General features: G+C 36.7%; 1 protein-coding gene across 5 annotated transcripts in view; it reads right to left on the bottom strand.

Annotated features, from left to right (window-relative positions):
• Window positions 1-13,144, bottom strand: part of arhgef1 (Rho guanine nucleotide exchange factor (GEF) 1) — a 49,152-nt gene that overhangs the window by 8,757 nt on the left and 27,251 nt on the right. The window contains exons 9-16 of one of the 5 annotated variants that reach the window (XM_084089715.1): window positions 11,708-11,737; window positions 9,841-9,958; window positions 9,662-9,716; window positions 9,318-9,350; window positions 7,826-8,002; window positions 3,170-3,311; window positions 2,111-2,122; window positions 911-1,066 (exon numbers count right to left, since the gene is read on the bottom strand). In XM_084089715.1, coding sequence (XP_083945841.1) covers window positions 911-1,066; window positions 2,111-2,122; window positions 3,170-3,311; window positions 7,826-8,002; window positions 9,318-9,350; window positions 9,662-9,716; window positions 9,841-9,958; window positions 11,708-11,737 — 723 coding nt within the window. The remainder of the gene's footprint in view (window positions 1-910; window positions 1,067-2,110; window positions 2,123-3,169; window positions 3,312-7,825; window positions 8,003-9,317; window positions 9,351-9,661; window positions 9,717-9,840; window positions 9,959-11,707; window positions 11,738-13,144) is intronic. The other 4 variants (XM_084089716.1, XM_084089717.1, XM_084089718.1 and 1 more) reach the window with 4 other exon arrangements.

Below are 13,144 nucleotides of genomic sequence, written 5' to 3'. Positions count from 1 at the left end.
AATAAAGGGAACAAAGTGAAAAGGGATACATACATGTTAAGCAATGTGATAATAGTTAAAGGGTTAGTTCACCCAAAAATTAACATTCTGTCATTAATTACTCACCCTCACATCGCTCCAAAACCATAAAGACGTTCGTTCATCTTCGGAATACAAATGAAGATCTTTTTAATGAAATCTGAAAGATTTCATTCCCTCCATTGACAGCTACGCAACTACCACTTTGACACCTCAAAAAGTTCATGAAGTGATCTGATCACTTAAAACTGATCCATAAGAATTGAGTCGGTTTAGTCCAAATTTTCTGAAGAGACTTGATTGCTTTATGTGAAGAACAGATTGAATTTAGGCTTTTATTAACATTTAAACATTGATCAGCGAACATAAACAGAAGCTCAACCAAACCTGCTTGGTTCTTGCGGAAGCTCAAACGTGCTGCGTAACACACGAGAATGAACCTCACTGGTTCTCGCACGTCAAGCGAACATGCTTGAGCTTCCGTTTACCACAACTGATGTGTGAGTTGATGAATGTTTATATGTGAATAAAAGCCTAAATTCAATCTGTTCATCATATAAAGCGATCGAGTCTCTCCAGAAAATTTGGACTAAACCACTCAATTAATATGGATGAGTTTTACGATCTCTTTATGAACTTTTTGCAGCGTCAAAGCGATAATTGCGTAGACTGTCAACGGAGGGACAGAAATCTCTCCAATTTCTTTCAAAAGATCTTCATTTGTGTTGACATGAGAGCGAGTAAAATAATGACTTTTGGGTGAACTATCCATTTAAGGTAGCGATGATCACAATCTCTGAACTCAGTGTGAGTTACTGAGAAGCCTTTTGTGCTGCTGTCTCCTGTGGATGGTGTGTATATGAGTGTGCGTGACAATTAGTCTTTGCCTTACGGGACTGAATGCTGTGGGGAGGGTGAGAGGGGATGGGAAGTGGAAGTTGACTGCAGGTCCACGTCGCTACGGGAGCGAGACTGCTTGGCCCGGGTAGAGCCACCACGGCGAGAGTGACGGCGCTCCACACAAAGGCTCTCACTGCGCCGCACATTCCTGAACACCCAAGAGAGGGTGGGAGTTTGAAGAGAAGAAGAGGATGAGGAAGGAAAGGAAAGGGAACAAAGGAAAAAAAGAAAAAAGGACAAGGTAGAGAAGCAAAAGGAAATAGAAGGGAAGGAAACGATAGGTAAGGAAAAAGGAAATGAAAGAAAAGGAAAAGAAAGAGGAGGGTGAAAGGAAAGGAAAAAGGAAGACAAAGATATAGGAAAGGAAAGGAAGGGAAGGGAAAGCAAAGGAAAAGAAATGGAAGAGGAAAGAAAGGTACAGAAAGGGAAAAGTAAGATGAACAAGGAGGATGAAAAAGACAAAGAAAAGGAAAATGAAGAATAAGAGGGGGGGGAGAAAGGATAGGAAAATAAAGGAAATTGAAGGGTTGAAGAGTGGAAACGGAAGGGGTAATGAAGTCGCAGAAATGTTTTAGTGCATGGAAATGTTTAAAAAAAAAAAAACAGTGGAAGGGACAGACAGATGTCAGTGAGGTTAGACACCACAGATCAAAGGTAACATGAATAGATGATAGAAATAGAAAATGTAAAAATTATGAAGTGAGAAACAGAGAGTGAAATGTGAAGACAACTGATGTTAAAACCACTATACTATATAACATGTTATTAACTAGTTCATCAAGGAGATTCATTCAGCCCCAACAGTCTAAACCCTTCTAGAATCCACATTAGAAAAACATCTCCATTTCTTTCTAAAAGTATCATATACACCATCGCAGTGCATTTGAACACCTAAAACACTATTGGCAAGTAATTGGGTTCCACTTGTGCAAAGCAATCCAAAAAAGCAGATACTTCTGCCCTGAATCCCTACAGCCCAGAAACCAGAGTAGAACCATACTTAGCCATGCAGTGAGTGTCTGTGTGAGTCTATATGTGAATCTAAAGCATAAAAAACCATGCCACTCATATTCCAAAACTTCTACGATATGAATTATATCATGTAATGTGATCTGTGTTTGGTAAGAGCATGTGTGGATCAGTAGCAGCTTGAGGCTGGCAGAAAATCCCAGAGACATTCGCGCAGACCCACCTTGTCTTCCTTCTGTAAAAACATAGGACAACGAACAGTTAACAGCATACCTGACAACAAACCGTTCATCAACATACACCAAACCAAAACTTCCGACTATAAACCAACTAACCTCGAAGAAAATCGAATCTGAGGGCCAACAACAAAGCGAGACAACAACAGACAACAGCAACAAACAATGCTTCCACATGAAGGACAGTTGCACGAGCAAAATAAAAATGCACAGCTAATTCAGTTATGCTAGTTTTATGCCATATACTATAAACAAAGCATCTACATTATGTTAAGTTTAAAATCTGATGACCTGAAGGTTCAAATCCCTCAAGTAACTATCGCCATTGTACCATAGCGCATAACATCAGGTTGCTCCTGTTAAATTTTCCCTGTCAAACGTGCACCATAAGTCACTTCGGATGACAGCTTCTGCTAAATAACAACCTTCTAACTACAGAACCAAAAACATAACTCTCCAAATAGTTGAGTGGTCGTAATATTTGCCCAAATCTCACAATCTGCTTATTTTGATAGCTTTGTGCCTTGGCGCGACATTGCAGGACACAGCGTTGGATGGCTGCGAAGGAAGACTGCGGGACGCTTACAAAAACTGAAAGCTTACAAAAATGACTCACATAGCAGTACATCATATGGGACTAGGAAGAAACAGACAACAAGAAACAAAAACAAAAATGAGGCAACAAAATGCAGAGAAAAAAGTGAGGAGTGGGGAAAAAAGGGTGTTAGGATAAGAGGGGAAAGGGAGGGAGGTGGTATGCGCAGTAAGGGATCATCTTGGTCTTTGCTGTCCACAAGGAGGGTAGCGTATATTGCGGGCAGCAGCAGGAGCAGTAGCACAGGAGGGACACAGCACGCTCCCCAGGACAAAGCAGACAGGGAGTTTTACCACTCTCCCTTTATTATAAAGTGGAAGGTAAAACTGTAACTAATTCTGCACAGTTATAAAAGTATGCTAACAGTTTGTTTAGTTATTTCACTGTGAGTTTTGCATTTTTTATGTGTTGTCTCTATATACTCTCCTCATTCTTTTTCCAGCTTTCTTACCTGCCACTTTCCTGACTGTCCTCTGGAGGGATGTCAATGCCAGAGAGAGGTTCACAGATGGTGAGACCCCCACCAATGCTGACAGGAGATGCATCACCCCCCTCTGAGACTGGTTTGGGGTCTGACCGATTGTTATTGACACCTATATGAGGAAAGAGACATCATTTCTGCACATGAAACACTAGGGGGTCATTCAATAATATTAACGTCCAGGTTTTTTTTTTTACCTTATCGTTAACTAAAACTATTAACATTTTTAACATGTTTGATTATGTTAAAAGATAAAATAATATAAAATATAAATATTAGGACGAAAATCTTAAACTAAACGAAAATTAGAAATGTGGCCTTAGCAGTTAACTGAAGTTGAAGCACTAAAATAAACTGGAAATAAACAAAGTAAAACAAAAGAAAAAGAAAACCTAAATAGTAATATAAAAAAAAATTATAAAACAGACAAAAGCACATAACAAAATGAGCAAAAAATATACTTAAATTTTAAATTAGTGCTATCAATCGATTAAAAAATTAACTAGATTAAATCACACATTTTTTCTGAGATCAATCGCAATTAAAAACACTTATGTTTTTATACGTTTTTTTATATATTTTATAATGTAATAATTTCATAGTTACTCTCTAAATTAAACAAAATAAAGACAGTATATTTTAAATACTTGTTAAATGGCATCTTTTTATGAATGAAGGCCAGTATCACTGATACTAATACAGCTACTGATGTCTCAATGAAAATGATTTTAAACATTAATTATAGCCATTGAACATTACAGTGTAATTGAATGAAAGCTATCAATTTTTTTTAAAACATTTATTAGGCTTCATAAAATAACAACCTCACATAAACCTATAATAAATGTCATATTTACCTGATCCCCTTCATACCTGTCTAACAGGTAGGAAATATACAGAAATTGAATAAAGTTATCAAACAGTCTGCACTGCATAAATTATAAATTAAATATAGATTAATCCTTATTAAAGCTACAAATGTTCTTTAGTCAAGAGCAGTGAGTGATTTTCTCTGTCACCTTTGTTCTTTGATTAACATTAATGACAGACAGCTTTAGTGGCTGTTGAATTTAGTTCAAGCGCGAAGGAGAACTCGATTCTGGCGCGCTGTCTGTGAGCACGATACTGGTGCGTTTCTTTCTGTGCATTGTGTGTGTGTGTGTGTCACATGGACAGGATGTTCATAAACAGCGTGTTCCCTCTTGACTTGTCGCGCTTGAATGGTTTAAAAGCATTTGCATGAATAAAAACGTGATCATATAATGTAACGCTAGCCAAAGGATGGAAGAAAAAAAAACAGATGCTGCTGGAAAAAATGTAATCGCATGCGTTAACGCGTTAACGTTGACAGCACTAATTAAAATCTAAAAATAAAAAAATAAAATGAATATACTATAATACTAATTTTAATTATAATATACTTATTATGTAGTAGTAATCGCATGAAGCAGGAGAATCCAAACAAACACTTCTTTATTAATCCAAAAAGGAACATACAGGAGATCGCCGGAGCAAACTAACACACAACCACATAAAAACATGGACGATAACGGACAATGAAACAAAGGAAACTGAGGGCTTAAATACACAGGGGAGTAATCAAAGTAAAACCGAATAGGTGCAGGATTACTAATTAACTACCAGGGAGACTAATAATGATCAGAAACACAGGGAAAACAGAACCAAAACAGACATAAAACTACACGTTACAATACTATAATAGTATATAAATATTACTAAACTAACACTGAATTGCACATACTAATATCCTTTATTTGTACATTTTGACTACTTTTACCAGCATCTAATGCTCACTAAATGTTTAGAAAATAATCTAAAGGGGCTAAATATAAGAATTTTCATGTATCAATCGCTTATTTATTGCCAGTGTTTGAACAGCTTGTAATGAGACCTTCCCCAATGTTCTAGGTTGTCTATAAAGCCTGTAGACTGATTTTTTTGTAAAGGACTCTTTGCCGAGAAAGTTAAAAGGATGTGGTGTTTACGCGTGCTCCCTAGAGCAATGACACATGAATCGAATGCTTACAATGTTCATGATAATGCCAAAAGAGCTATTCTGTACTGTAATGTCAATGTGTTGTGCAAAGAAAAGCGATTAATTCGAAGTATAGTCTCACATAGCCAGAACTGTATAGTCTATACACCTTCTTCCTAACAAGCCTACTGAGTTTTAGATTATGGGGGGCATTTCTGGTTTGGGGAAGCTCCACCAAAGACTAAATAGACTTAAACAAATCATTTCAAACCATAAGGGTGCGCTACAAATAATACTTATCCATCAGTTTGACTAAATCTGAATGAGCTGGAAAATGTCCTTCATTTTCTATTTTCAGACGTCAGAAGAATAACGTAACACATGGCATTTTAATGTGACATGGTATAACAAGAATATCTATGGCAAGAGCTCTTTTCAGTCGCTGCATTCTTTTCCTCCTGTTTATTTTCTTTTTTCCCTTTTTATTCCGCTGTAACACTATGAAAAAAGACAACATTTTACTGCGCATTTGTGGTCTGTTCTTCCCATTTAATTTATAATATACATCCCATGAATGATTTACTGAAATGCACTAAGAATCTCTTGTTTTGTCACCAAATCGTCACATCTCTTTCCAGGCTTGTTTTCACACAAGCTTTAAAATGTAACTGTCTCTCTTTTTTACTTTTAATCCCTATTAGCAGTGTTTACTGAAATGTTTCTAAAGCAGTTAAATACAATATTTGTTATCTGTCAAAATGACGGAAATCACTTAATGTTCCAATTATTGGTTATCAGTTACCAATTATCAGTTGTTCCAATGTATCCTATTTTTTATATTTAACATGTCTGTAATATTGCTGGGGAAATAATTTTGAGATTATTCATGGTTTGTTGTAGTAATTTGTTAATGCTTTTACACTTTTAAATGTCCTTTTAATGTTCAATGGTTGAAGGGTGAGCAGAATAATATCATCTCATTGTACCCCATTTTTTGAAAATGTGTATTATTGTGTTCATATAATTTTTCCTTGATTGTTTACGGTTTAACAGAAGTTAATCCCATAATTGTGCAAAGTGTCATGGGGTGTAGGAAAAAGGTGGATATTTGAAAATGTACTTCATAGTCAAACTATCATAACAGTGCAATTTTAATAACCTCATCTCATCTGGTGCAAACATATCCACATCGCTATGATCAGATGCTTTCTTAACTGCTACTTTCTCACCGCTGTCATCTTTGTTGTGCGTTTATTTTGTTATTGAGAGGAAAGCACACAGAAAATATTTACATATTCATCTAAACATGCTGTCAGCAACATGGATGGCGTTTGGGATGTTTTTAACAGTATTTCACTGCAAAAGTATTTCCAACTTTTCTTTTTTCTAAGAGAAGAATGAGAAAAAAAAAAAAAAAAAAATTTTATATATATATATCTATATATATATATATATACACTCGAGTATATGGGGCCATGAATCACGTTCAGTCATTTGTACATCACATGTGCATGAGTGCCAGCACAAGCAAAAAGTTGCTGGCTGCAGTTCACTTAACGACCACCGGTTTCGCCAAAACACCTAAACTTACATTTTGAATTCTACATATAGCCCCTTTAATAACACACAATCTTACAACAAATCTCAAAACAAAAACTTTTTTTTATACTGTAAATTATAATGCTTATAAATTTGAATGTAGCATTTAAAATGTTTTTAGTTTGTGTTTTTTATTTTTTTACTTAAACAAAATAGTATAGAATATGAAAATAATTAAAGGTAAGGTAGGCAATTTGTTTTATAAACACTTTGTTATACTGGTTGAAACTCTCTTCACATCATGATAGCAATCAATAATAATAAAAAAGTGGTCTAAATATTAAAACATGTACATATCTATGCATGTTCCATCTACTGTGGAAGTCTCAGGACCAAAAAAATTGTCCAATCATTCGGTCCGAATGCAATGATTCAATGTCCTACCTGCCTGTCAACATATGTATTTCCATACCTCTGAACACCCTGTTCGCACAGACAGCACACGTCATCAGCGCGTTCCGTAAGGCTATGCAGAGTAGTATGCACAGTTACTGAATACCACAAACAAACAGCAGCTGACTTTTACAGTTCCTCCTGAACCAAAACAATGAGCTTATGCTGCGTTCACGCCATGTAGTAACCGTTATTACAAGATGGAAACCTGTGATGTTCTACTCTGAGCTGTTTACGTTCATTATTATTGTAATGTTATGTGCTTTGAGACATGAGGTTATTTAACACCGTCTCTCATGATGCTTTGCAGAATCTGTTGTGTGCGTTCACGTGTTTTGAAGGAGGCGTGGCTTTGGAGACACTCTGAAGGGAAGGTGGGATCTCATGCTTTCAAAGCTAACTTTCAATTGCTAGCCTCTCCACAATTGCCTAGCCTACCTTTAACAGCTTACCTGTATCAGCCACACTTTTAATACCTGTGCGTCAATGAAAAAGTATGGTGGCAGCATAGATTTGTATGAATTGTTCTCATATACCTTTATATTCCTAGATGACTCAAACATACCATGTTTGTTGATTTCCCAGATGTCCAATGTGCATAAATCAAAAACATGCATGAGACATTTTCTGATCCTCACCCGTGTCACTTTGAGAGTCGGGGCTGGGAGTCACACTGACGCTGATGGTCAACTCTTCACTGCTCTCCGAGCCATGGGTGCTACCTGACCCTGCCACACCAGCTTTTCGCCCTGGAGTGGTGTTGCCATCACTTATGGACGGTCGATGAGGAGTGGCAACTTGTTTGATTGGCTTTACTAGACCAAGAGAAATGAGAGCAGCACATTAATCATTTGCGATTATAAACTACTAATAAACATGGACATGATCATTGTGTGGTTCTAACAAGAAAACATGACAACTAGATGAAGGGGAAGGGGGCAATCTGGAGTTTGATCCAACAGTGTTAGTCATTCATTGGGAAAAGCGGTTTCCAGGGTCCGCCAAGCCCAAAAAAAATACCAAACAAAAAAAAAAAAATCACAAAGAGTAGGAAAGAAATCAAATGGCGAAACCAAACACGGACAAACATCACACATGAAAACAAAGTATAATCTATTGATGAATACATCACCCTTAGTATATTGTAATGGTAGGATCATGAAAAGATTTGTAAGCAAGCATTAAAGTGCCCCTATTATGCTTTTTCGAATATTGCCTTTCATGTAGTCAGTGTGTAATATAGCTGTCTGTGAATGTAAACGGTCTGCAAAGTCGAAAGTGCACGATAAATAAAGTTATTGTCTCCCAAAAGAAAGAATTGAAGATGTAAAGAGTAAGTGGTTGAAATTACCACAGCGATATAACAGCAGTATAACCTTTTGACGATTGCTTCTCAAATCTCTGTGAGGTCTAAATGGGATTTACAAAACGCTTATCCATTAAAGATGGGACAGTACCCACTTTATTTGGACCAAATTGCTCCTCAGAATCACAAACTGTAAGTATGATTGATTAACTAGTTCTTTCATAGATGTTTCATCATCTGCCTCGCGTTTGGATTGATATGGTAAAATCAACCCCAACTTTACTGTCCTTACAGTGTGAAAATCGCTGAGCTTTAGAAAGCCTACGTAGCTGAAATTCAGTTAAGGTAATGGACGTTTCGTTTCAGATACACGCTGTAAGCGGTAGACCAATCACAACAGACTGTGCCATCTGGCCAATCAGAGCAGAGTAGGCTCGCGGAAAGGAGGGATTTAGAGAGACTGAATCTTCGGATGAGTCGTTTGAGAATCACTGAAAAATGTGGTGATGTGCAATGTATATTATGAGAAAAATAAAGTGTTTTTTGACCTTTGATGACTGTTGTTGAAGACCTCCGAAACAAAATTAGGAACCTTTAAAATAGCATAATAGGGCCACTTTAAAGAACACTTTTTTCGATCACAACAAAGTCATCTCAACCAGAAAACCATATCAGATTTGCTACATGGATGGATAAAGAAACGGAAACTACAGACAAACCCATGTGTTTGAAGTGGAACATGCAAACATGCATTAGATTTGATTAGCAAGGGAATGTACCATCCGAGAATAGAGGATCTACACAAAGAGAACAGACCATAATACCTTCAAAGTCCAATCTAGTTTGCTTACCATCATCTGCAAGAGGAAAACATAGCAACACAAACAAGTTCCTTTAAATTTTACATCAATCTTTGATATTGCAGGTATTTTAATGAATATATGCAGAATGTTTCTCATACTATAAACAACAGAAGTGTCTTGTTTTTGTGTACATTGATTTCAATTATCTTAGCAGGTGTCTGAGATGAAATGGGTAATTAGTGTAAATGGCAGAATGGAAATCGATGTGCGCAGTGAAATAATACAGGTTTGGTCAATGAGAGTGTGATGTAAGTAGGGCTTGTGTTCAAAGGAAGGGGAATTAAGGGATTATGTGTAGTACATACGGGAGAATGTAGGTAGTTTCCCTAGGTTTCTGGTGGGTTTGCTGGTTCCCCATGGCTGTTCAACACAAACAGAAACAATACAATTAGACATTCGATACAGATAATACAAATACAGTCGATACACTTACAAATATAGGAATTTATATTATATTAATGAACTATTGAGTATGTAATCAAACCTTCAACACAGAAGGGACAGAGGGTCGCCATCCTGACTTAGTCTTCTTGTTGTCAAGTGCTCTTGTCTTGACGCCAAGGTGCTTCATATAGAAGGCCACTGCTCCAAAGATGGAGTTACTGAAGGAACATATTTTAAATGTAAATAACATTCAGAAACTGTATTTGAAACTAAATTAATAAGGATAAATAAGTACTAATACAAGAAATGACATTTATTGATTATGACTGATTTTATTTGACATGCACAACACGGACCGATGGGACAGATGCACATAGCGGCGCGCTGTAGGATGGGTTTGTGTTGATGAGCCGCTAACAAAGTAATCTATTCACATAATGTTCTCTTTCCTACAATGTAAGCGAGTGTAAATGTCAGCATTATCATATATGTCCAAAGAATTGAAGTTTATCAGGTAAAACAAGAGCTTATTTATGCAGTTCAATCTGTCTGCTATTTTATTCCAACAATTACTCCTGATCAGAGGCTTCCTTAAATATTTAGTTTATACGTAGAGTTACACTTCAACTAAGTTTAATAATGCAATGGAAAAATATTTAGTAGTGCGTAAGTTGCAACTTAGTGCCCATTTACGTCAAAGTTTTAACTTGCGCACAGCTGGTGAAACCGGCCCCAGAAATGGTTATAGAGAGTACTCAAATATTTAGTCACTTTATAGCTTAATGTGTTGTAAGAACCACTTCAACAATGTAATTTTGCACCAAAAAAAAACAGTCATGACACTTATGGTTTTTGTCACCCTTCATGTTTCAGGTTGGTTCGCAAAATGTTGGTTTTCTAAAAAAAACTCAAACCATCTCAGACGTTTTTTCCTGTGATGGCAAAGCTGAGGTTTCAGCAGCCATAACTCCAGTCTTCAGATTCACACATGATCCTTCAGAAAACAATCTAATATGCTGATTTGGTGCTAAACAAATAATTTCTTCTTATCATCAATGTTGAAAACAGTTGTGTCGCTTAATATTTTTGTGGAAACCATAATATTTTTTTTTTCAGGACTCCTTAATGACTAGAACAATCAAAAGAGCAGCATTTATTTAAAATATTGTATAATATGATATATTTGTAGCAATATAAATGTCTTTACTGTCACTTTCTTTAAATGGTAGTGTATATTTGGCATTGAATGAATAATGACACCGTTACAGTAAGCCGCTGTATGTAGATCAAAGTATTTTCCTCTGACTGTTGCCATATATTGGCGAAGTGCAACTGAAATTATGTGATCAGTGACTTGTCAATGCAACCCCCCGTAGCGTACCATGAAATTGTCCAAGTACCTCAGGGGGGATCTTTAATTGGCATCAAACCCTTTCCATCACTCTAAAAGAGCAGCAGAATCTCCAGTGAAGGGGGAGAAAGAGAAGAGGGAGGGGAAGGAGCGTTGAAAAGGGGAGGGACAGAAGTCTGGAGGTGGAGACTGTGCACATGTGCATGTCCATTGTCTCATGCACACATGGATTAAGTGACACATCTGTGCATGACTAATTGACCAATGGCATGACCAACAGCTGCTCTTACGGACACACTCTGCGCTAACTTCAACTGTGTTTTATTTTATTTATTTTTTATAAATGCACCAATTTAATTTTTTTTAAATAAACTCAAAACAACCAATCTAACTAAACTGCAAGAAATGACTGATATTTTCATGAAAACATTCCCTTAAAACAATTTTCAATTGGAGAAAATATGGATTACCTCTACAGAAAAGTGAGTATAAACTTTTACAACCACATAAAAGTGACTATATAATTAGTTATAGTTAGAAAATGACAAAACTGCAAACCAGTCAAACCATGCAAATGACTACTGCGGAAAAAAAGAAGAAGAAAAAGACAACTCACCCTTTGTCCTTGTCGGCAACAATTGAAGGGCTGCAAAAAGCGAAACAGAAATAATTAGAGGGATATCAAAGGAAAAATGCAGCACAACGCTGGTCAAAAGAACTCACCGTTTAAAGTTAAGAAACATTTTTTCTTCCTCGTTCTCGACTGGATTTTAACTCTGTTTTAGGACGGTGGAATCTGAAGCGTTCACACTTTCCCTGACCCGAAATGACAGTAACTGTTGTATTGTTTGTAGAAATCAAACTAATGAACATATTCTGTCACTTGCAAATGAAATAAAAAGAAAACTAAAATAAAAAAAAAGATGTAAAAAAATAGAGCTGCATCAAAAATGGCAATCCAGGCAAATTTTTGATAGACAAAATTATGCAAAAATAAAAAGTTCAGTGAAACAATCTCTTGCAAAACTAGATGTCTAGAAGTCTGAGCTATGCTATCTTCTCAAACTGCAAGCACTACGATGGCGCTCTCCTAAGGCACTGAGACTGTCCTACAGCAATGTCCACAAGCAATCTAAGTGCCCCATCCACGGAACTTACTATTTAACTGTGTTTTTGTCTGATGCAACAAGCATGCAAGAACATGGAAATCAGATCCTCGTGTTTTCCTATGATAATATGAAAGGAGGAGTGCGATAAGGAATCCCCAGCGTCTGGCCAATCAAAAACCTTGATCCGCCTCTCAGATTAAAAGTGCAGCCAATAAGAGCCTCTGTAAGTGAGGTCATTACTGTTATACCAACGGAGGAGAATGAATGAGGGATACAAAAAAAGAAAAACTGTGCGAGAGGAAGCAGACAGAACAAAGGACGATTGTGTGAGTGAATATGAAGACTGAATAGCCATATTGAGACTAGACATTAAAATAATCAGTGTGAAGTCTCTGAGGACACATTATGTCTCTAATAATGCCACTGAATGAGTAAGAGACAATGATTTACATGCATTTTTCTTCCAGTGCCTTTACAACATCACTTTACCCTGGTGGATCTGGTATACATTAACTATTCTTTCTCACTGCAAACCGGCTTTTGTCCCTTGCAGTGTTTTCCTCCCTCTGCCGGCCTCAAACTTGACCCCTGTCTCATCCCTCTTTCTATATTTCTCTCTGGCAGAGAGCCAGAATGCAGAGACTTCCTGCCAGCGTGGCACTTCTGACACCATCATCTCTCCCACTTCCTCTCTGTTTTCTACAGTTTCTTTTCTTCTTTTTTTGGGGCAGAATCAGTTACATGTACAGTCAAATGGTGCATTTTTTTTTATATAGAAATAAAGAGTGTGACTAGGAGCATTCATACCACATTGCAGGATTCACAATTGCTGAGCAGTAAAATATTTTTTATTTTTACCAGAGTTGATTGGAGTCTGAATTGAACCTTAGGATATAAAGACTGCAAAATGTATGCAATATAATGTTAGGAAAATACGTTTTTCT

Source organism: Abramis brama (assembly GCF_963993115.1).
Source record: "Abramis brama genome assembly, chromosome: 17".
In the NCBI taxonomy this organism is placed as follows: domain Eukaryota; kingdom Metazoa; phylum Chordata; class Actinopteri; order Cypriniformes; family Leuciscidae; genus Abramis; species Abramis brama.
The sequence above is the reverse complement of the archived record's forward strand: the minus strand, read 5'-3'. Positions and strand labels throughout refer to the sequence as shown.